General features: G+C 36.2%; 1 protein-coding gene across 1 annotated transcript in view; it reads right to left on the bottom strand.

Annotated features, from left to right (window-relative positions):
* ELL2 (elongation factor, RNA polymerase II, 2) overlaps window positions 1-22,890 on the bottom strand; it is a 51,582-nt gene extending 28,692 nt beyond the window's left edge. The window contains exons 1-2 of the mRNA XM_008585798.1: window positions 22,882-22,890; window positions 22,698-22,745 (exon numbers count right to left, since the gene is read on the bottom strand). Of these exons, the coding sequence (XP_008584020.1) occupies window positions 22,698-22,745; window positions 22,882-22,890 (57 nt within the window). The remainder of the gene's footprint in view (window positions 1-22,697; window positions 22,746-22,881) is intronic.
* Window positions 22,891-24,975: the final 2,085 nt, after the last annotated feature.

Genomic DNA, 24,975 nt, shown 5'->3' with positions numbered 1-24,975 from the left:
TCTATTGTACTCACATTAATAATAACTTCTGGGGGCCCTACAGTTACTCTTTAATTCCCTCAATTTTCTCCAGTTCTAAAATTCTGTAACTTTGCGAACAAGTCTTAATTTACTCTGCAGGTACTCATCAGGCTGTCTTATTGGGTGTGCAAACTCAACACCTAGTCGGCCCCCACACATTGGTGACTTCTTAATCTTGTAGCAGTGGGGGAGCAGGAGCCAAAGGAATGCTTGCATCAGACACAAGAGGACATAAAGTCCATCTGTGTGCTGGTGCAACAGCACTCACTGATATCTGCTTTCGTTTTTCTGACAAGAGGGTTTTGCTGACAGAGAAGGGATGTGCTCTATAGCCTAAACCTTCCTATGGCCTAGGAGCAGAGGTGGATAGGTAAGAAAGATGTGGACACTTCAGTGAAATTCCCTCCCAGCCATGACTCACTTAACTTCCATCCATCCTTCCCTCAACCCTCCATCTAGATCTGTAGAACCTAGCTGGGGAGATTTTCATAGTGGTTGAGGTCTCATCTCCATGTCAGGCTCTGGCTTCAGTTTAGGCCTAAGGTTTTCCTTCCTATGCCACTCAGGTTTAGGAATACAGCAGCACTTTACCCATTAGAGTATGGAAAATCATCCTGTTTGGGAGATTATAAATTGCATTCGTAAACAATAGAATCATTTCTATTTTTCAAGGGACTAGAGTTTGTACCAACTTCTGCAAATATGCAATATTCTTTTATTGAAAACTTTTAACTTCATTACTCGAGTCCTTTAGCTCAGATGTCTACTAAACAGAGTGTTACAGGAAAGCTGATAATAAACCTTCACTTTACTTAAATTTAGATTTTCCTTTCTTATCCTCCAAACTGCCCAATCCTAAACATCTTAAGTAACATTTATATTTTTGAAAGTGAAAATATTATCTTTCTATACATTTTTTTTGTTTCTTTTTTTTTTTTTTGGTGGCTGGCTGTACAGGGATAGAGCCCTTGATGTTATCAACACCATGCTCTAACCAACTGAGCTAATCAGCCTCATTTCATTTTTTAAAACATACATACATGCAATAGAGTCCTGTTTAACTCTGAAGAGTTCAATAACAAAAATATCTTGTATGAATTAATTACTGTGTATGCCCCTCAAAGCATTAGTGTCTGACCTGATGGTAGACACAGAAGACTTTCATATTCTCATTCTTTAAAAGTCTCTTGAATAGGAAAAAAAGGTACAATCATTTAAAAAATATGAGCATGACCAGAATAGGAAAGAATCAGATGAAAAAGAAACAGTTTTTTAAAAAAGCATATATAAACCATGCTATGTACCCACTGAACTGTTTTGAAGCTTGTGTTACATACACATAGATAGAAAAGAGATTCTCAACAAGGGGCGATTTTGTCCCCCAGGGGACAATTGGTCTGGAAGGGTGCTATTGGCATCTAGTGGGAGAACTACCCACAACAAAGAACTACCCGGTCTGAAATGTCAGTAGGGCCAAGGTTGAGAAATTTTTGATTAGACATAGAGGTAGGCCAGTCCTTTAGAAGAGAACTCAGAATTCTGACTTCACTGACTTTTGAAAGTCAATGAATTAGAAGAGGAAAACATGGTGTCTTAAAAGAAGTAAAAGTACCCATTTTATTGCAAATGAAAGAGGCCATTTTAACTTACTTGAAACACTATTCCAGTTATATAACTTCCAATCAGAAGAAATTGAAAAGCAAGTAAGGTAAGTGCACATAAGCCATATTTAAAGAATATGTAGCCATAGAGTGAATGTGAAGATAAGTTCTAAATGTAAATTAATTTCTGCAACCTCTCCTAAGTATCACAAAGCCAACAAATGGCTTAATGGACATTACATTAAAAAAACTTTTTTTTGAGCACCTACTCTGGACACCAATTTTTTAAAAAAGGAGGTCTTGAAGGGATAATAACTTACAACACACTCAAAACGAGAAAAGATCATTTGAGGATAAAGAAAGTGAATTTTTGTAGAGTGATAGTCTCTGAGAATTCTGTTCTACGAAGTTCTAAAAACTTCATTGGCAACAACAATTAGAAAAAACTAGTATGTTTTCAGCTTAAAAAAAACACTGAGTAATTCTTATCTGGAGAATGATTTTTACTCCCTACCATTTCTCCTTATTCTTACATGTAATACACACACCGATAAGATTCTCAGGTTTCTAACTATCAGTGACAAACCATCTCTGTCCTCAATTCTGTGGAAGAAAGGTATGGGATAGCAGGACTTGTCAACAATCTCTCCTACCCACTTATAACACTCTGTCTGTGTGTGTATGCGAGCAGTGTGCAGACGAGTGCAGGGGCAGGCAGCAGGACAAATCGTGTTCACTCTGGGATCCAAGGGTGAATCTTGGTGTCTATCATGGTATTTTTTCTGACTGTGGAGTTGAGGTGGAGGTTGGAAGTGAGGGAATGAGAGAACATGGAGCCCAGGCCAATCTGACATCGCCTTTTCTAAGTGGTTTTCAGAGCAATGGCAATGCAAGATGGCATGGTCTGACCTAATGTCGTCATCGGACTTTTTGAGATTGAGATATCACCAGGCAATTTACATATCTTTAAAATTTCAAAAGCTGAAATTAAATGGTCTATAGATTTAGTATATTTAATTTCCTGAAAATGGTACAAATTAAAGTTGATTTGTATCAATATCCAAGTATACTCTTAAGAATGAAACGAGTATACAGTCTGGCTCATGGGCAGGAAAGCAGGAGACTTACTGGAAAGAGCAGGTTGTGCATGACATTAGAGCAGGTGAAGGAGAGGGGGGCATCAGAACTAAACTATAGGGACCACAGGATAGGCCAGAGCCTATGGGACTGTTGAAGGCTGTAGTTCAGAGAGCTAGAGTTTCAAAGGAACTCGTGGATATGCATCACTCCTCTCTCTCACACGCAGGAGACTGTTTCACAGCTTGTCTAGATAGTACTTTCTTCCAAAGTGGTTGCAGTGCATTTTCTTAAGAGCTAGCCTTTGGATTTACGGAATATAGGGAGGGGGAGGTGAAAATGCACTGCTACTGGTGAGCCTAGGGTCAGCTTTTGACGACTGGGCTAACCACCATGAGAAATAAGATTCAAGGTGTGATTTAGAAACAATCTTGGAAGAACATCCCTTTGTGAGATAGGAACTTCTCAATTTTAATAATAATATTTTAAGATTTTCCTACAGGTCAGTGGGAATATCTTTACATTTAAGGTTTCATGATCTATGTGAAATTTTTATCTAAATGGCTTAAGAATGAAATATTATTTAAAAAGTATTAAAAGACTGATTCCAAAGAGTTTCTTATTCAAGATGAAGGATATAAAAATATACCAGCCTGTCTGGGCAACTGAAAAGTAGATTTTAATTTTCATTCCAAAAATGAGAGACTGAAAATCAAAGGCTTAGGACCACAATCCACAAACCTTCTCCCTAACTCCAGTCTGTCTTTGATAAAAAGCTACAAAGAAAAAGTTTCAGGAAACTTTCAGACATTTATAATTAACGTAAACACTGTATACCAAGATGCGTAAGTCAAAGCTTCTAATTATTCTGGCACACAAGCTCAGGCATGTGGCAATGGAATACTGTCTAAAAGGTCATTTCAACATCAAGTCACGGTCCTTCTATTTACACAAGAATCTAGGGCAGAAGCGCAATGTGCACATTGCTGCAACTCTCTCAGCTGTGTGCACTAACATCTGCTTAAAGGCCCTTGACACCTTTACTGCAATGGTTCCCCCCCCACTTAATTTCTACTCAATATTGGATTAAAATTAAAACACTAGATTAAAAATAAGACCAGTAAGGTTCTTTTTACATTTATTTAAATGCTTTGTTCTTTCGTGGGGATGTTACAAATGATTTAAACAGAGCTCTTCTTTGACAGTAATTCTATGAGCATTAATATCTAACCTTTTCTGCTAATGAGATTCTCATGAACCAGCAGCACCATGGTTTGATGTGACAACCCCTGGTAAAGCAGAACCACAGGGCTGGGAGGGCCAAGATCATCTAGTTAAATTTCTCCATTTTATGGCTCAGTGACTGGCTTAAGGTTATGGCCATATTTAAAATTGCAATCCCTGTGCTGCCAGCTCCCTTACAGTGCTCCGCAGTTGTCTAAAAACACTCATTACCTTGTAATACTTACATATTATGTTTATGGTTTTTCTACTCCATTGGAATATAAGCTCTGCAAGGACAGAGGCTTTTGTCTGTTGTGTTCCCTGAACACACTGACAGCAACCTCAAATAGTGTGTGGTGTGAAGTAGTCATCAATATATATTTATTGAATGAATGAAAATGTTGGTTAATGTCTGAGCCAGGACTAGAACTGAAGTGTCTGCTTTCTTTCCACCAGCATTTCCAAAGCATGCCAAAAAGTTTCCTTATGTGAAAAGGGAGTTCTATCCTCAAGTAAATTTGGAAAATGTCAGGTTAAAAGAAGTAACTTTCTTTGCTATAGGTCCTTTCATACTAAATAGTAGTTTCCCAATATGTATGACCTCAGATCCCACATCCTTCATCCCTCCAGTATCTCAGGAGGCCAGCCTGTCCTCTTAATATTATTTGACTATGTGTACATATACACATATATACATACATACAGTAATGTATATGTATAACTATATATATATATACATATATAGACTTTATCTTAGCTTAGTATAAAACTTGCTGCAGTTAAGCATTAGAATTCTGTGTTGTTCTCAAATTCTTTCCAGACTCTTGATGATTCTGTGATTTTTTTTAAAACAATCTAGAAAATACAGTTTAGCTTGAAAAATGTATTTGCATGTACTACTCAGGCTCTACAGATTAACATAAGAATAAATAATCCAGAATCAGAACAGAAAATAGAAACCTCAACCTGAAAGCTATAAGTCCTATTTTTTCAAACTAGAGCTACAGTTATGACTTTGAGCTCAACATTATGGGCTTAGAGAAGAAAAAAAAAGCTTCTCAGATCAGCCCAGATGTGCCAACAAATGCTGGGGGATGGAGGAGTAGGAAGGGAAAGGTTTCCCTCATTGGCAATACAAAAAGTTAAGTATTAGAAAAATCAGTAAGAGCTACATATTCCTACTGACAGGGAAGGGCAATGGGTGGAGAGGATATAACACATACTAGAAACATCTGAAATTTCCATGATAGATACTTTACTGAGGAGAGTGGTATGAAATGCCAAATTTATCTAGCACAAAGAGAAATATTGGCAGTTATCCAAAAAGTTCAGGTCCTGTAGCAATTAACATAAATAATTCAAGACAAAATAAGTCCATTTATTTCCTTGAGTCCTTCCTCTTTAGCAAGATGTATATTAAGGAAGAAAAAAAGGAGAGTAGAATAGCTTTCCCTAGTATTATTCTTCATATGGTTTCACTAGATCCAGTATTAGAATTTCTTAAGTAGTTCTGGATTAAAGAGAAGAGAAGCCCAATATTGCGTTTTCCTATTTCGGTTACTTCTGTAGGATACAGTCTTACCGAAAAAATGATTCCTTAGAATTGCATTCTCATCCCTAATGTATTCTTTTAAATTTATGACCATTTTGGAGAAAACAACATTGATGGCAACATCTCAAAACTAATTTTAATGGAAATTACAAGTAAGCAATAACATATATGGAAGTAAAGCACTATTTTTTAAAAATCAAATACACCCAAGCTATATGACTGAAACTTAAAAAACTGTCTTGTGGGCTGGCCGGTTAGCTAAGTTGGGTAGAGTGCAGCCTTATAACACCAAGGTCACAGGTTTGGGTCCTGGTACTAGCCAGCTGCCAAAAACAAAAAACAAACAAACAAAAAAACCCACAACAAACTGTGTTGAGTAATCTTTGGCTCTCTTAATATGGTTTCTCTATTAATATAAAACGAGCCTTCTAAAAGTAAGCATGTCTGGTAAGGCGACTTTGATTAACTGATTCATTCATTTAATTAATTTATTCCACAAATATTAACTGAGCTGTACTGTGACAGGCACTGTTAAGGTTTACTTTGAAGACAGAGGCAGCACGGTTCCTAGACATATTGAATGTGATTCAAGAAATCACAGATGACCCCAACGTGTTTTGCCTAGAAGAATGGAATTGTGGGCCGGCCCGTGGCTCACTCGGGAGAGTGTGGTGCTGATAACACCAAGGCCACGGGTTCGGATCCCATATACGGATGGCCAGTTAGCTCACTGGGTGAGTGTGGTGCAGACATCACCAAGTCAAGGGTTAAGATCCCCTTACTGGTCATCTTTAAAAAAAAGAATGGAATTGTTAGAGTGTGTGTGTGTACATACATATTAATATATATGTATATACATATATACATATATATATCTTAGTGATGATGAACACCTTAATGTAATTGAATCTATTAACTAGCTAAGTGCGCTTCTTATTTTTAAATACAATTCGCCAATATTGGTTTCGTTGGCTAAAACGGGGCTTCAAAGTGAGTTTTGTTATGAGTCATTATGTAGCTTCATAGCTAAAAATTATTTAAAGAAACCAGGTGGCTGGGCATAGTTGGTTGGTAGCTGGGTATTTCCAGGAAAAAGAAGGGGTGGGGGAGGGGTTATGACAGTTATTGGCAGGGGAAAGATGCAAATAGCAGATACTAGAGATACCCTATCAGGGAAAAGGTATACAGAGTATGGAGCATGAAAGAACAGAAAACTTGTGTTTAAAAATGAATGCAAAATTGAGCCAAATGCCAAAGTGGCTTTTGGAAGTAATGTGAGAGAGCCATCAAGAGAATCTAAGTAGTTTGTTCAAAATGTATTCATGGCTGGGCTAAGCTACAAGTTTTTTGGTGACGAAAACTAAAATCTCCCATTGAGTTCAGCAACTCTTATCATAAAGCTGCATTTTATTTTTATTTTATTAACAAGTCCCTTCCAAAATTTAAATATACTCCATAGAATCAACGCTGATGTAGAAATGAACTACATTATCATCTCATCCTTAAATCTCCCCACCCTCTCACTTTATCTATCTCCCTGTTAATAAATACCACTCATTTAGTTCCCGAGGTTACTGGCATCCCGGGGAGTCAACCTTGACTCTTCTCTCTCTCACACCACTCCATACCCCTCTACATCCAAATAGTCATTAAGTCCTATTGCTTTTGCCTCCAAAATTATTTCTTAAATGTATGTTCTTTTCTCCATCCTCTGCTTTGGCTTACACCACCTCTTGGTTAGAAAACCTGTCTTTTGGCCTCCACTTTGATCCCTTTTTGATCTCATCCTCTAATCATTTAGCTACCATCCTCTAATCATTCACTTTTTATCAAAACTATTCTCATAAAATGCCTATCTGACCATGTCAGTCCCAAGCATCGTTTATTTTTTCATGGTTCCCTATCACTTATCAGTAGTAGGTCTAAGCTCCTTAGTTATTTTTATTTTTGGTGGCTGGCCAGTACAGGGATCTGAACCCTCGACCTTGGCATTACAACACCACGCTCCAACCAACTGAGCTATGCAGCAAGCACTAAGCTCCCTAATAGGACATATAAGGTTCCTTCCCAATAGACCAGCACTCTTGCTATTAAACCACGTTAACTGAATCTCACTCTCTGACTTCTATTTTATGTTCCAGCAGCAATATTGTGCCACTGAATGCCAGAACACACTGTTCTGTGCACCCACTTCTTGTCTTACCTAGTGCTAACTTATCCTTTAAGTCTCAGCTCAGGAGTCCTTCCCTCTGGGAGCCTCTGCTTCCCCAGAGAGGTGGGCTTAGAAGCCCCTTTCCTAGATTCCCACAGTCCCTTCACCTCTAGGAGCTCACCTCTGCTGCTGCCTTCACTACACTGTATGCGAAATGCTTGTTTATGTGTCTTTCTCTCCCATCAGACTGTGGGTTCTTTGGAGGCAAGTACAATGGTCTTACTCACTTTCATATGTATTTGGAACATAGTTGATACCTAATAAATGTGTTAGCTTTACCTGAAGAAAGTTAGAAACAGATTAAATTCACTCAGAAGGTGCTTTATGCCAGGGATAATAAAGAATTATAAATTCATTGGAAATAGATCACATAAGAGTCTGTGGAAAAGCAGGGCTCTTAGAAACAGATTAAATTCACTCAGAAGGTGCTTTATGCCAGGGATAATAAAGAATTATAAACTCATTGGAAATAGATCACATAAGAGTCTGTGGAAAAGCAGGGCTCCCCAGAGCAGACAAAAATAAACAATAAAATAAAAGGAGGGGAGGGAAAAAAAAAAAAAAAAAGCCCACAGCTGCTTTCTGTGTGGTACAAATGTCAGGATGAGAATGTTTCTGACCTCTCTTGTGCTATGTTTAGCCCCAAAACCTAGGCAAAGTGGCTTCCTGGGTTTGTGGGACTTAAATTTATAATACATGGTCTTTTTAAAAAAAGTATCTTCGTCTTTAATAAAATACTCACAGAATACTCCGACCTCACAAAATCCCATATGAAAATATGACCCAATTTCTTTAAAACCACTTTGCATTTTAAAGGACTTTGCATTTTAAAGGACTTAAAGACCACATTAAATAATTCTAAATTTAGTAATTCACTTACTAAAGTCAAGTAGGACGCAGGATTTTGTTTAAAAAATGGGTTGTTTCTTGGAAACAAAGCCCAAACCTGAATTCTACAAGGAAAACAAATCTTAAATATGAATGGCAACTTCTAATTCATTACCAATCTTCTCTCCTCTTTGCTTCCCTAGTCTTGAGGAAAGTTTTTTTTGTATGACGCCAGGAGTTAACTACTGGCAAATGTGGGTGGGCCTAGAATTTGTGCCTGGCAGTCAGCAACAGTTGTGTAAATCTAGAGGAGAGATTGGTACTTGACAAATATAAGTCCTCAAGATTAACAGAAATTTGGAAAAGTGGCCCGGTCCCTAGATTTCGCAAAATACAAGGTTTTATCCCAGCCCAATCAATGTCACCATTAAAACTTGTAAGCTCAATAAAGTAAACAATAGTTAAGTCTGAAGAATACTTTCAAATAGATTTGAAAGTATACTTGGCTCTTCACATTCTGTTTTCCAATATCAATTGCTTTCAATGCCCCCTTTAAAAAAAAGCTACAGAATGCTTTCTTCAAAATAAATCTGACAGGAAAACCCACCGTGTATTACAAATAAGTCAAAGCTGCTCTGATTGAAGAAAGGGATGATGAGGGACTGGGACTATGGAGGCAGCCATTGTGATATATCACAGAATCCCCTGGGAACCAAATGCACAAAGCCACAGACTACGCTAAGGAAGGAGAAACCACAACAAGACATACAGTATTCAGGAGATATTGTTTTATTAATTAAATTATAGTCACATCTTAAATGAAAATTACAAAAGAGTGCATATAAAAACATGCACATTTATGTGCCATTTTTTAATGGGAATTACTGCCAACTATTTGAAGGATACCAAAGATAGTAAATGGTGTCCTAATATCTTGTTCTCTCCTTTTGAAAATGCTTTCTTTAGTATTGGATCTCTTTGTATTTCCAGTTCTAAGTTGGTTTCTTTCAATGGTTTGAGAAGAAAAAAAGTGAGAACTTCTCTTACACAAGATGAAAAGGGAGCAGCCCAACAGACCACATCTAGTGTGCTAGTTCATGGGCTCTGGAGCAAACTGCCCAGTTCCCAACTCTGGCTCCAGAAACTACCATCTGTGTTACCTTAGGCAAATAAATTTAACCTCGGTAATCCTCAGTTTCCTCATCAGTAAAATGGAGATAATGATATTACCCACCTCATATGACTGTTGTGAAGTTTAGAGAAAACCTATCTAAGGTACTTGGCACAATGCGTGGCACATAGTATGTGCCAAAAAACGTTTGCTCTGATTACACAAAGACAATACTGGGGTGCTCCCACTCTGATTTCCACCTGTTTGATTCAAGTACACACATGCCTTCTTTAGCTTGATTTTTGTTCTTTTGTTTGATTTTTAAAGTAACTTTCAAATGGTTAATAATAAGTACCCTGTAGATTAACAAAAGTTGCCTATAATTATTCTGTGTCCTCAGTATTTACAAATGGAAGGGGCTACAAGCCTTTTAGGTCAAAGCTTAAGAAGCCAAAGAAGCTATCTGGGAAAACAGACAAACAACTAGCAATGTTTCTAAGTGTCCCAAACTCAAAATACAGAGAGATAAGATACAAGAACGGATCAGTGGCTGGCTGGCTGGTCAGTTAATTCAGTTGGTTAATTCAGTTGTTGCCTTATAACATCAAGGTCAAGGATTTGGATACCAGCCAGCCACCAAAAACAAACAAACAAACAAACAAACAAAAACCAAACCAAAAAAGAATGAATCAGCCACAACAGATGTCTGCGGAAGGCTGAAAAATTACAGATGCCTGCTGCTATTCTAGAAGGGTAGCAAACACTGCTTCCCAAGTGCCCTATCCATAAAAAAAAAAAAAATGCTGCCTTTAGAGCCCCAGAGAGCCCCAGATAACTAGCTACAGCACAACAAAGAAACAAAGAAAATAGAATTAAGGGTTCTCTTGGGAACAACAACTACGTGATTGTAAAGCATTCAATCTTCACAAATGCAAACAATATTTTTAAATTTGTGGGTTTTTTTCTTGTCTCAAAGCTACAGGTCTTTCCAAACATCTACTCTACAAATACCTTCTTGAGGTAGGGTCCATCCCATAAAATTTATTTTACTGAGTCTTCATAAGTGAAATTCACTTGTTAATTTCTTATTTTCAAGCCTATAAAAGAAGTAAAACTACTCTGGCTTTGCATATATAAGGCTATTGATATGCACATTATATCAAAAGTTAACTTAGAAACTATAATTCTGATTTCTAAAAGACTTGGCAGTCTGATGTAAATAAGAGGGCCTGTCAAGTCTTTGATAAATTGATTTATGATTATAAAAAATATAAGACTGAGGGCCGGCCTGGTGGCGCACTGGAGAAGTGCGCTGCTTGGGAGTGCCTCGGCGCTCCCGCCGAGGGTTCGGATCCCATGTGGAGACCGGTTCCCGCTCACTGGCTGAGCGCGGTGCGGGCGCAACACCGAGGGTTGCGATCCCGTTGCCGGTCCCCGGTACGGGCGCGACACCGAGGGTTGCGATCCCGTTACCGGTCAGTAAAAAAGAGACAAAAAGGAAAAAAAAAATATATAAGACTGAAAAGATTTCTAAGGATGGTATGGTTGGACTATTAGCAAAGCCATCAAACCTATGCCTTTGCATAGAGAAAAAGACAAATCAACAAAGAAAGGGCAAAGATTTACATACAAATCGTTAAGGAAATTACTGTATTTGGTTAATTCATTTCATAAAACTTTTGCCCGATTATCTTCTAGACAGTTTTAACTCTAGTGGGAGGTAGAACCACATACCACAGGTTCCCTTCTAGAAGAAGGAAACTATATGAGATAGTAAAACATTTTATCTCCTTGCCAATAACTCAGTGCACTGCCCCATGAAAAAGAGACAAGTATCACTAGGTTTCATGAGAAGTCTGTAATGTTCTTTTAAAGACGATAGGCATCTAAAGATGAAAGTGGAAATTCAAAAGTACTAAACTATTAAGACCATAAACAATGGTAGAGAAAGGTCAAAATAGCAAAATATGTAAAAAGCTACATAAACAGTGTAATTATTTTAAAAGTTAGAGAATAAAGTAATTATTTCAAAGACAGTCTATAAACTACTAAAATAAAAACTCTCCACCATACTGGGAGAAACATGAATATAAAGAAATAAAAAACTCAAAACCTCTCCTAGCAATATCAGATGGAAACAATAAAACATTGGATGCTACTTTGTATCTTAAAATATTGCAATATTTTACCCATGCCAGATATTATCAAGCAAATCATACTGTCAGTTTTTAAACATTATCAAATGACTAATTTTGAAGTTCAAAAAACATGTATTTAATATTGGCCAGGGGAAACACCTTGGGATAGGCACTTTCGAACAGCTGTTCAAGTACAAAGCAGCAACAGCTTTCTGGGGGTGGGGGGTGGGTGGGCAATCTGCCTGTACTTATTGAAAACTTTAAAAGTGTTCATACTTTCTGACCTAGTAAATTCTTCATCTAGGAATCTATCCTGAAGAAATAATTAGAGATGGAATTAAATATTTATGCCCAAGGATGTTCATGCTGCTGTACTGTTATAATAGAAACTATGTAAGAAATAGGAGAATGGCTACATAAATGGTAGTATATCCATAAAATGAAATGTTAAGCAGCTATTATTACAAGTAACTTTTATTATTTAATGAAATAGGAAAATGCTCATGATATATGCTAAATGTTGAAGCAGAATATAAAAAAGCAATAAATACTGCCAACTGCAAATTTTAAAATGTATGTGTGAGCATGAAAAAACCACTAGAAGAAATCCATCAAAACTGTTTTTCACTGTTAGGGACACTTTTTTTTACTCATCTTTAATCTTGTATGTACTTTATACAATTCTAAAATGTTCATTCACTTTGTTTTTCAATTAGAGAAATAATAAAGGCTGTGTAAAAAATAATAATCAGGTTTTAGGTTAGCACTATGACACTTGCTCTTCATGACTGAATTACCTTACATATTTTTGAAAGAAGTCAGATATATTTTTTACAGAACCAGAAGTTGTGAAATATAAGACTTCAAGAAAATTAATCCTGACTTATAATTATCATATTCTTCACGTTCTTTAAGAACACTACCTTCCTTAAAAAACAAAGCAAAACAATAAACACCAAGCATCCCTAGCAGAAAGTTTTCCTTAACAGCCAAATATGCAACATTCAAATAGCTGTGGAAATAAGGTAGCATCATCTTACTGTTCAGTGGAAGTGGAATACTCTCAAATATCTTCGTTCCTAATTTGTGAAGAGTGACATTAATGAATTACCAACACAACTAGATTAAGAGAAAACTAAAAAGCATTCAGATTAGTCATAAGAAAGAACTTCTTAGTATTAATTAGTACAGCATTACTACATTCATAAAGATGGCTATGCCTTATATTCTCACTGTAAAATAAGATAGCCCTAACATAATTTATTGAGTGATTATTAAGTACTCTAAGCTTTTTAAGTATTATAAAAGACTGCATGTTTCCTATGACTGCTTAAGTACCAACCCTCTACTGGTGTGGGCCCAATTTTGTTCTCCTTAATCAGTTCTCTATTGCATTCTAAATTTTATTACCCTAAGCCCCACTAAGAACTTCACCTTTTTAAATGCAACCCATTGCTACTTTTCATTCCCCTAATCAGTACCTTCCAGATTACTTTTTCCCAGGTCATTTCACAGTATCATTGCTCCAAAATTCAGGAAAGTAAATGGCCTCTCCTCTCACACCCTTGATAACACTAGCAGCTCTGCCTGTACCTTCTTTCCACTGAGGAGAGAGATCACAGACAGGGGGAAAACTTTCTTTCTCCATTGATAGATGACAAAGCAACTTTTAAGTATTTGACTAGTAAGATAGTCTGGTGTCTGGCTATAGATAACTTCTCAAGACCTGCCTTCTCTATTCTCCTTGTCAACCTGTTTTTTAAACTTTAATATTCAGCTTTCTCCTAGATTCTTGTCATATTTAAACTTAGCATCTCCAAAAATTTCTTCTATGTTTATAGAACAACTAGGAAATATAGATAAAAATGCCTTTTTGGCATCTATTGAAGTATGTTCTGGTTTTTCTCATTTAACCCATGAAGATGACAAATTTTATCTAAAGTTAATAATGAGACCTTTTACTTGTGTAATATTTGTTTTAACAAAATAAATACAGCTTGATAGTTATAAAGCTTGAGGATATAATGAGCACCTGTAAATTTACCACTCAAGAACTAGAACATTAGCAATAACATATCTATCTACTCAACTGCTCCTCTCCTTTTCCCTCTGCCTGCCTTTTCCTACCAGAGGTAACCACTATTCTAATTTTCAATATTATCATTCTTTTTTTTGGTTTTTAAAAATTTTATCACACAATATATTGTTAGATTTTGCCTGTTATTAAACTTTATAACAATGGTGTCAAATCATATGTAGTCTTCGGCCCACTTAAGAGTTTTCGCAGTTGTGTCGTATACAGCTATAAGTCACTGCTTTTCGCTATTGTATACTCTTCCACTGAATGAATAAAACCACAGTTCATCTCTATTAGCCTGCCATTGTTCTTAATTAGTGTGAACGAAATTTGGCAAACAGAGCTTCAAATTCTCCCTATGTTAGTAATTAAACTAGTATTCTTGGCTAAAAAAAAATAACTCTTTCGCTTCACACCAGAATTCCATCTGAAAGTCCACCTTTTCTTTCTTCTCACTACTAGACTTCCAGGTATAATTAAACCCAGTAAAATGTCCTTTGGAGTGGCTTCTTGAAAATCCTCTTGGTTCCAAATCCCCAATGCTAATGCCTCCTGGATAGCTCCATCTTGATTAAGAATGAAGTTTGGAGTGTTATCGGAACATCTGATGTACAGCATGTCCCTAACCAAACACACACCCAATGTCTCCTTCCTCAACAGGCTCTTTCATTTATTTCAAATCTTGAATAATGGCCTCACCATCCAACCAAATGCTTAAGTAATGAATACACAGCCATCCTTGACTCTTCCCTCTCCACTCTTCCTATACATATGGAATGACTAAGACAGCTATTGAAGAAGCATGTTAAAATACAAACCTGACCACATGACTCCCTGGCTAAAATTTTTTAAATAGATGATAATCTGTAGTTTTTCTAAGCTATAGGTTGTGACCCACTGGAAGGTCAAGACATTAATTTAGTGGACTGTGACCAGGGTGCTTTTTAAATGAAAGAGAATAGAAAATACAGTACATTGATGGAGTAAGGGTAAATATTGTTTGTGGGACTTTATTTCAGCTGTGTGAATATGCACACCTACATGTCTAAAGGGTCACAATGTAAACTGTTTTTTTTTATTGTGAATTATTTATTTGTAAATGTGCTCGAAAGCCACTCATCTACTAAAGCAGTTTTCTCCCATTAGAGAGGTCAGAGGTCTTACTCAGAAATTGATGAAAGTCAAGAATCTTCTCCTGCGAGAATGTACACATACCTATACGTATGTATATTCTTCTCATTCTTATGACAGTGAATCTAACTATCATAAGAAAACCTGGAGAAAATTTTTAAAGTCCAGATTCCCAGACCTCATCATAGACTTCTGGGAGATTTTATAGATAAGAAGCACTGACCTCCAAGGTGAAATTCTAACTCCTCGAAGGTGCAAACACTGCCACTTTGCTCATGCTGCACCATAAGCCAAAAAGCATTTTCCCTTTCTCCAATCAGCTAACTCCTGGTAATCCTTCAAACCTCAGCTCAAATACTACTTCTTCCCTGAGGCCTTCCTGACTATCCCTTTCCCCTTGCTAGTTGGGGAGGAGCTCAACAAGTGTCTACATGAATGTGAGGATGAGTGAAAATGCTCACTGAACATTTGTCACAGGGAGGTGGACCAGTAAAGTGATGAGAACAGGCTCTGAAATCAGACACCTAGATTTGAGTGTAGGCTCCTTCACTCACTCATTGTGTGAGCTTCACTGAGTAATATTTTCAGAGCCATAATTTATACATCAGCAAAATGGGAGCATCTGCTTCATGGTATCGCTGAGGATTAAATGAGAAAATATACATAAAGTGCTTAGTATAGGGTTCTTAGCATATAATATTCAATAAATTTTAGTTAAAATTATTGAAAGATAATTGGAAGCTATAGAAAAATAATAGATAATAGATAATTGTGCATTTTATGCTAAATATAGTACAAATTATAAGACTTTAGAGGGATTTGAAAGTTCTTAGGCTGATAAAGTAAATTCAATAGTCTCAAAGCATATCTGTGGGCTTTTTAAGTCCTTAAGTCAATAAAATTCTTTTCTTCTAAACTTGTCTGCAAAGCAAATTATTTTTATAAGTAAACGTTTTTGGATCAAATACAAACATTTTTATTTCATACTCTTGTCTCTTCCAGTATAAATCGCAATTCAAGAATGGCTATAACAATATACCTTTTCTGTAAATTCTCTAGTTTACCTAATATATTGAGCTAATAATAATCAGTAAATTAGTCAAGGGTAGAGTCAGGAAAAAATTTTTTAAAAATTATTTTATTTAGGTAAAATCTTACTGCAGCAAACAGGAACTCTCTAAATACTTCCACTGTACTGCTGGAATTCACTGAATCTAAGATGCCAGAAACTGTGAAACAATTCCTGATTTTATGAACCACTACATTATATAAAATACTGACACACTATGACACAGTAGCAAGAAGTCACTGGATAGTGAGATGCATTCTAAGTTCAAAAAGAAAAAACGACACACATTGGAATCAATGACATAGTATTTTTTGTTGTTATATTAAGTGTTGTTTGAACTAATATCTGGGGCTTGGACATGTTCTGCTAAGTTGCTTTTTTTTTTCTTCCTTGCTTTAAATTTTGACTTTTTTGAAAAATAAAGCTCTTCAAAGCTCATCTTGTGTGCCTAGGATAGTGTCCTGCACATAGTAAGAGGTCTATAGATATTTAAATAATGATCATGGTTCAAATTTAAGAGATGTTTTATCTATAAGAACCACAAGGTATCACAGAATGGTAAAAAATTATTATTTTCCAAGCTTAAATGAGTGTTATTAAAGTGACATTGTCTGCAATGTAGATGACTCAATTTCACAAGTTTCAGTTTTCAATGGGAAACAAAAAAGGAAAAGCCATCAGTGGCAAATTTTATTGATAGACAATGACAGTTAGGAATAAGAACTGGCCTTTCCAGGTCATATTTACCTTTGTCTACACAGTGTCTACCATGGTGCCTGGCACACAATGTGTATTCATAAATGTTTGCCAAATGAAGATAGTAAGCTTAAATCACCGCTGAGAATACAATCTGTGGTATTTGTGACAGCTCAGATTTCAGTCATAGTTCCAGTGGCTGCTTTCCAAAGTGATGCAGTCTGGTGAAGAACAGAGCAAGATGGGCATCCCTCATGTTTTGGGGGGCTTGTCTTGCTGGAGCCTTTGGAATGCTGTGGTCAGTGAGTACTTTGAGTTAGTTTCCTCAGGCATCACAAATATACATCAAAGTCACCCTCCCACCCTCTACCATTCTGAGCTCTTTGAGGGCAGAGACTGGGCGGGGTCTTCTGTTTCACTGGTGCCTGTAGGTACACAGCCATGGTATAAAGACAAGATGGTGAATTTAGCTCACTTCTCAGCTTATTTAGGAAACCTTGCAGATAGCTCTTATCCAGAAAGAAAAGGAGGTGAGAGATAAGTATCAACATAAAATAGAAAATTTGGTCAATTTACAATAGCTTCAAACTATGATTAAATTTGGATGATATTAATATCATAAAATTATAAATAATAAAATAATATGAGTTTCCAGAGTTTCTAGGGGCAGCCCATACCCCTGGCTAAAATGAGATTAAAAACTGTGTGTGTTATTCACTCACACACACACACACACACACACCATAGTTAATTATTTTTTTTAATTAGGTAATTTATTATTTTATTAATATCTTAGTAAATTAACATGTGGTTAAGAGTTGTAATTAATGTAAATATTAAAATAAATGCTATCTACGTGTCAACCACTGTAATATTAAAAAAATTAAAATAGAACTGCTATTACAAAAAGATATAATTTTAACATCTTTCTAGTATTAATTACTTTCAGGGCCAAGAGTATAAAGGTAGCTGTTAGTCAGCAACCTTCTAAGCAGACAGACTAAATACAACCATTGGCAAAACCAGTGGGCTAGCCAAATCAAAAAGGGCAGGGGAAAGAAGTCAGAGGGAAGGCATACCATCTAAGAAGGAATGGCAGTGGTGGGGATTTATTTTTATCTTTGCTGCTTGTTTCAAGCTGATAGTTATCTTTGCTTCCCAGGTACCAAGCAGGGTAGCAGTCTGCGGGAAGCATTTTCCCAAGTTGAAATTGCCTATTAATTTCATGTACTGTATAATTTAGTTTTTCAGATCCAATCTTCTCCCCAGCCTCAACAAAGTAAAATAAATAATTAACAAAGTATTTTTCAATGCTTTGCTAAGTTTGGAGATTTAAAGAAAAAAAAGAAAAAAAGAAAAATCCAACCCTCTGTTCTTTAGAGTTAATGACTCTACCACAAGAGTTTTATAGCACTATCCAAGTCTTTAAAGTTACTAATTAAATGCCGATTTAATCTTCACAAGGTCACTCTGCCTTTTTGGAAGGCATACATTTAGAACTTGTTTGGCTGGCTATTCCTTGTTCATTCTTGGAAAAGTGCATGTGACTCAGTGTTTCACAGGAGACACTGCATGGTACTTATAGAAAATATTTTCTATTTTTGGTTGGGAAAATAATTTCTAAAAATTATATATGCAATACTAACTTCTATTTTCTAAAGCTTCTGGGAATGCTAAGTCTGAAAGTAAGTAATTAAATTAGAAAGAATTTTGGAACAACATTCTCATAACAAATACTGAGTTAATTCTAGGGTCTAAAATCTCATATACTATGACAAAGTTAACATTATTTCTTACTGTCCTGGGCAATCGCTTCCTAGACTTGAGTCCCTAGGCTACAGGCAAGTGGACTCTGCAAGGCTGCCACACACCAGCAGCTATGGCCATTATTTACTGTTAAAAACTTTGCCATTTCAGATTTTATCATAATTATAAATATACCACAGATCTACCTGTGTGTGTGCGTGCATGTATGTGTGAGTGTGCACGTTCACAGCTCTTAATAGGCCTTCTGAAATTTTACATACTTATTGCCAAGATACAATATTTCGTATCTACTAAAACCTTTGTTTAAAAATGCTGGTTCATACCAATCAGAGATAAACACATAAGCCTAATAGTCTCCTGTTTCAATAGAAGTTCTCAGTGGAGGGTTCTGGATAAATCCTACATTATTAACTCTTTCCTAAGTATTAGTCTGTATGTGTTTATAAGTCTCTTGAGTTCCCTGAGAATGAGCCCATGTCTTACCCATCCCTGTACGTTTTCACAGTAAGTCAGAGCTGAAAGAATGTTTAGGCAATGAATAAGAAACAAGCAGAACAATAAATTAACCTATTAACACATTCATTAGAGTTTATTGTTTAGAATAATTATGTTAGTTGATAACTACATCAGTAACAACTGCCATCACATGAAAACATTGTGTTAACCTGCTTCCAGCATCTCTTCTTTCAAAGCAGATCAGTATGGCATGGACAACTTTTCTTTCCCTAGTCAGTCGTATGAAGACTAAGACTATAGTTATAGCTCTTCCTCTATCAACTGTGTATCTTTAAACAAAAGGCTTTCAACATGTGTGAAAATAGTTTAGTTTTTAAAAATTGACTAGAACACACATCTTTGGAAAATTTTTACCTGCCACATTTTCAATATCTGGTCAAAATACAGAGATGGCACTATCCTGATTTTTATAAAGCTTGCTTGACAATAAAAATGTCACTTTTGGAAACTGGGTGCATTATACCAACATGCCCCTCTGGATGTTGTAACTTAAACCTCAGTGCAATAGCCTACATGAATCTTATCAACAACCTTTTCTGTTCAAATATGCTGGTCTATAGATACTTATAATCCTGATAAAAATTTATTTACAAGTATCCTAGGTATGGATTAAGAAGTGTGAGGATAATTGGTTGACCCACACTCTTCAGAAGCAACAAGGCATTTCTGGATGATTTATTTATTCAGCTCCTGATATTCATGAATTTAGAAATCAAAATCAACTGCTCCCATAAATATTTACTTATTTTTCTGAATCCACATAATGCCCTTAATGACCACCCAGTTTCCTGAGCACCCTTTTCTACTCAGAGAAAGGGTTGGGATGAACTGTGAAAGATAAATTTTTTATGCTATAGAAGCTGCTGCCCAACTGTGATGATAAAAATCCAGATAATCAACGATTCTCAGAATTTGCATTCTTTAACAGCATATTGCAATACTTAAATGTTTCACTCTGCATTTATTTAGAAGAAAACTTCAACCTCAGAAAACATGTTCAGGCACAAAAGTAAATATGCTTAAAAGCTAAGCTTCCAAGACCCAAATTCTGGCCTTCTAAAGACATTACTAAGGGAAAAAAAAAATCCTATAATTAGTAAGAAGGAACAGCATAACCATGCAGTGCTTAGTATGAGACTCATCAGGGAAGCAAAATATTCTAACACTACATGTTTACTTTAAAATGATATTTTAACAATGTTTCAAGTATATCTACACTTGTATATGACACTATCATAATAGTTAAGGTACGTTTTCAATCATGTTTGATATAAAAAGACAAAATTTCTCATTAAGGAAAAGTATCTTTTGTGACAAATCTAAATTCAAGCCTTCCAATTTAAAGCTCCCAAACATTTTCCACATAGGAAAACTCTGTAAGCATACTTCTTCAGAGAGGCAATCAGGACAGGCAACGTTAAATTATCACGGCTCTTGAGAAAAACAGAGGAGCACTGTACAGAAGACCCTCACATTTGTGGCTCTGCGTATTCCCTGTGGGCTGTGCCAACCCACTCTCTCCCCTGTAATGACTCTTTGTTTTTACTAGGTCCCAAAGGGCTGGAGAGAGCTCCGTAAAGAGAAGGGGGGAGGGGTGGGTGGAATGCAGCTGCAGGCTCTATAACAATGCTGAGTCCATATATTTTGCTCCCAGTTAGAATAATAAAAAGGGTGGGGGATTGAAGAGATAGATCCAGAATAAGCAAGGTAGGGCCAAGCATCCTATAAGCCCTCAGTCTGCAGCATATCCACCCCCATACTACAGAATCCAGTCACCATTCATTTGGGTTAAAAAGCTTGTCTGTTAAAATTCAAAAACCCATTAAGATTTAAACCTATCAGTCATGTATATCTAAATTACTTTTATCGGTGAACTATATCTAGGCAAGGAACAAAGTAGGAAGAAAGTGAAGCAGGTGAAGATAAAACTGGGGGAACTTGGAAACATGGGAAAGGAAAGCTGCTGGGGAGGTCTCAGGTAGGAGAATTCGGAAAAGGCCCAAGGTTTCAAATATTGCTTTGCAATGGTGCCTAGGGCCTGCAGGCAGCAACTATGCCAGAGAAAATAGTACTCCTTTGGGGGCTGCTAAAAGCTGCAAGGGTCAGAATCAAGTTTGGAACCTGTGCATATTGGTTCCCTGTCATTTAATCTTTCAGCCTAACTAGGTGCCTCCTAAGAAAATATCCATTACTTGGATTTACCTGGCCTCAATGTCTCAACTGGGAGAAAGAATTCAGGGAAGCAGCAGCCCCGGAACAAGGTGATTTCCCTACAGCTCCTACTGAGAGAAAAGCAGCTCAAGCCTTACTCTCCCCTCCCTTAGTTGCCCTCTGCTTCCAGATAACCTTTACTGAAAATCCAAGGAACCCTCTAGGGCTCATGGACTCAGGCATGCCTCTGGAACATCCCTTCAGATATTACTGTTATCAATAAAATTTGCAGAAGAACTCAAGGAGACTTAGATAAACAACTGAACTAACTCCTCAAATATAGGATCAGAATATGCTAAAGATTACCTAAAAAGCTATACAACAAAATTCAGAAGACAGCTTGTTTTAATTAGGATCCCATTCATGAACACTCAATTACTGAAGGAAAAAAAAAAAAAAAAGACTTCATTGTAAAGCTGTCATGTAGAAGCAAGGCTCTGACATCCACACAAATATCTCCTTCAAGTTAGCACTGCACAACAGATTTAGTACTCTTAGTCCTCATTGAATGATATAATTAATTTACTCTAGAAATGTTTTCAAGTTATAAAGTTTAGAAAGACTGTACTTATTTACATTGACGTTTTTGCATTCTGTGACATAACTAAACAAAAATTCACAAGTATGTAGACTTACAATAATCAAGAATTATAGGGCTGGCCTGTTACCTCAGTTGGTTAGAGTGTGTGTTGATAACCACAGTGCAGGGTTTGATCCCTGCTACTGCAAAAAAAAAAAAAAAAGAATATGATTCTCCCCCAGCTTGCCTTTCTCTATAGCCCTAAAATCCATTTACAGATATTCCAAATCTCCATACTATAGCCAGTTTATAGGGACACATACAGAAATGCACATTAATTTAAGTGAGGAGGCAAAAAAGAATGACTGAGTAGGTCCCATTCATAGGTCCATTTTATTAGCAGTTTTCATTTGTTATGCTTTTAATTGCAGCAATAAACTGAAAACTTTATCCTGGGTTTAATTCATTTTTTGTTTATTCTATGTACGGGAAAAGCTCAATTTCTATTTATTTCATTCCTAGTATGTACAATTAAAAAAATTAAGTGTATACACAGCACAATTTTGTTAACAGTAACAATAATCACATAAAAACTTGCCTGAAATTAATAATTCTTTATGGATGTTTAGTTGGTAAACAAAACATATTCACATAATACTTTGATGTTTGGTATACTTCAATAAAATGGTTCAAACATACAACTATCCATGATTTGGGGAAAAAACACTCGATGTCAATTACTGTATCTGAATTTTTTTTCAAATAAACTAAGAAGACAACTCACGTGTCTTAATTGAAGATACCAGAAATCCTCATTTAGTAACAAAGTTCATAAAATATGAGTGACATTATAGTAAGAGGCTCAGATAAAAATAAACTTTTAAAAGTTTAATAGCATGTAAGAAGAATACTAGATTTTTCTAGCTAGATCAATAAGAGTACTCACCCCTTGGAGCCCTTGGAACTGAATCGAAGGTCGAAAAGGTATTAAATTCTATTGAAAGAAACATAAGAAACAAACAGGTAAACCTTTGTTACAGTGATGCAAAACTAAATGTTTAAACTTTATATCTATGCATTTGGTCAGTGCCATAGTGTGGAAAATCTCTTTTTATTATATACTTACTTACGCATGTCATTATATCACACTGTTTACATTTCTGAACCACACAAACAAAAGGTATATTTTGGCAGTGAAGCTAATCATGTTTTTGAAACTGACATGATTTGACAAAAAAATGATTAGTATACTAAAAAAAAAAAAAGAGAGAGAGATTAGTACACTAATTATACTAATTCAATTTTACATTAAAAAAATTATCTTGCTTAGCCCCCTGACATTATTAATAGGAATGAGGAGAAGGAAGAGATAATTGGAGGAACTTTGCAAAACTCTTATTAAGATGCTGGAGATATAAAATTAAACTATTTTGAGAATGAACTGCAGCTTTCCATTTTCTCATTTTCTCACATTTTATCAGAGATTAGGTTTTTCTTTGAGGGTCAAACAAATTACCAACTTTCTCACAGGATTCTCACCTGGAGAACATAATTTCTAGAAGAATCTTTTTGTTTTATTATGAGCTTTATCTTCATCTTAATTTCAATATTTTATTGTATAGTTGTGCATGTGGAACAAAAGCTGTAATTGTAAATATCTGCTATAGTCTCCAGCAGGATTTCCTGTATGCAGTCACCAGTATGATTTTCTATGGGAATGCTTTTCCAAATTGCTAACAGAAATTCATGGAGAAATCAGATTTGGGTAATGTTTAATAGTAACACATCCACCTGTAAACTGTTCTTCACACTCTCACATCTAAATCCGATGTACAAAAACAAAAACAGTGGTTTCTGGTTTCATCTCTACCCCAAATAAAAATACAGAGGCACTCATGTGTCTCTCCCCTCAGCCAGGGCACATCGCCTTCTACTTCCAGTTATGTCCCAAGACTTTTCTGCAGATTTAAAAGTTTACTAATCAGAATTACAATAAATGAAAGAGAAATGAGGAAAGGATAAGAAGTTCTTTAAATGATAGACTATCTGAATGTACAATCAAGTGGTAACAATCATCCTATTATTATTTACAAAAATAGATAAACATCTTCTTGGAGTAAATATTATAATGGATATTGTTATTGTTCTACCACCATAAGAAGATCATTTAACTTCAGACTTGTCAACAGAATCAAAGTACTACTGGGTGACAAATTCATTTCTTGGTGTGGGAGAAGAGGATTTTTAGAAAAGGAAAGATAAAATGGTAGTACTTAAAATTTTAAAACCCAGTTTTTAGTAGTGATTCATTCTAATTCATGGCATTTTACAAAAACATAAAATATAGATTAACTTTATTTAAAGGGGAAAACCCCACCTAAATTTACTCTTCTTGAAGAATGAAAGCATGCCCGCAGGAGCCTAGGAAGCCCCTCTTTATGTGGAAGTAGGATGGCCCTACGATTTATGTAACACAGATTCAGGTTTCAGCTTTCACAGTATTTCCATCAGCCCTGCCTCCTGAATCTCCCTCCAAGTTGCAAACACTGAACATCTCCTTGGAGACATCTTACACTTCCCTCTTTGAGTCCTTGAAACCCGGAGTCTATCTTCAATTCACCAATGGAATTTGAAATTCTCTCTCCATCAAGTTCATCGATTCTTCTTGGTCAAATAAATGTAAACATTTACTCAGTTTTCAAATTGCTGACTTCTCCACTAGATATTAGCTTGTCTTCTACTTAGGGATACCAGTCTTCTCAGCTCTTTGATCATGCCTTTCATTTAAAAAACTAGTGCCCTTCCTTTCCTCATTCTAGATGCACTTTTTCCTGAAGGCTCACTGTACCTGTTTAGTGATGACTGAATCTCTTCTCCATTCCTCAACTCACATCTCTCCATAGCCTGCCCCTTACTACTGTCTATACAACATTTTGCATTAGAAACTCTCAATGACAGGCAAACTCTAAACTAACTCCCTCCACCGCCAGCCTCCCCAATCAAACTGGCACCTCTTTCGTACGTTTCTGGCAATGATTTCTATCTTCTTGGTTTTCCAGGCTCACAACCTTAGAATTATAGTCTCTTCTCTCTCCTCCCCACCAAAAAAACGCCCCCCATTAGTCAATTATGTGTCACTAGACTCAAAGCATTCCAAATTCAGAAGAGGCCTTAGAAATAATATAGTTGATATCCATCCCCCACAGATCGTGTCCCAATAATAA

The sequence above is a fragment of the Galeopterus variegatus genome, unplaced genomic scaffold, assembly GCF_000696425.1.
Source record: "Galeopterus variegatus unplaced genomic scaffold, G_variegatus-3.0.2 Scaffold3720, whole genome shotgun sequence".
NCBI lineage: Eukaryota > Metazoa > Chordata > Mammalia > Dermoptera > Cynocephalidae > Galeopterus > Galeopterus variegatus.
This window is presented reverse-complemented; position numbering and strand designations above follow the sequence as displayed.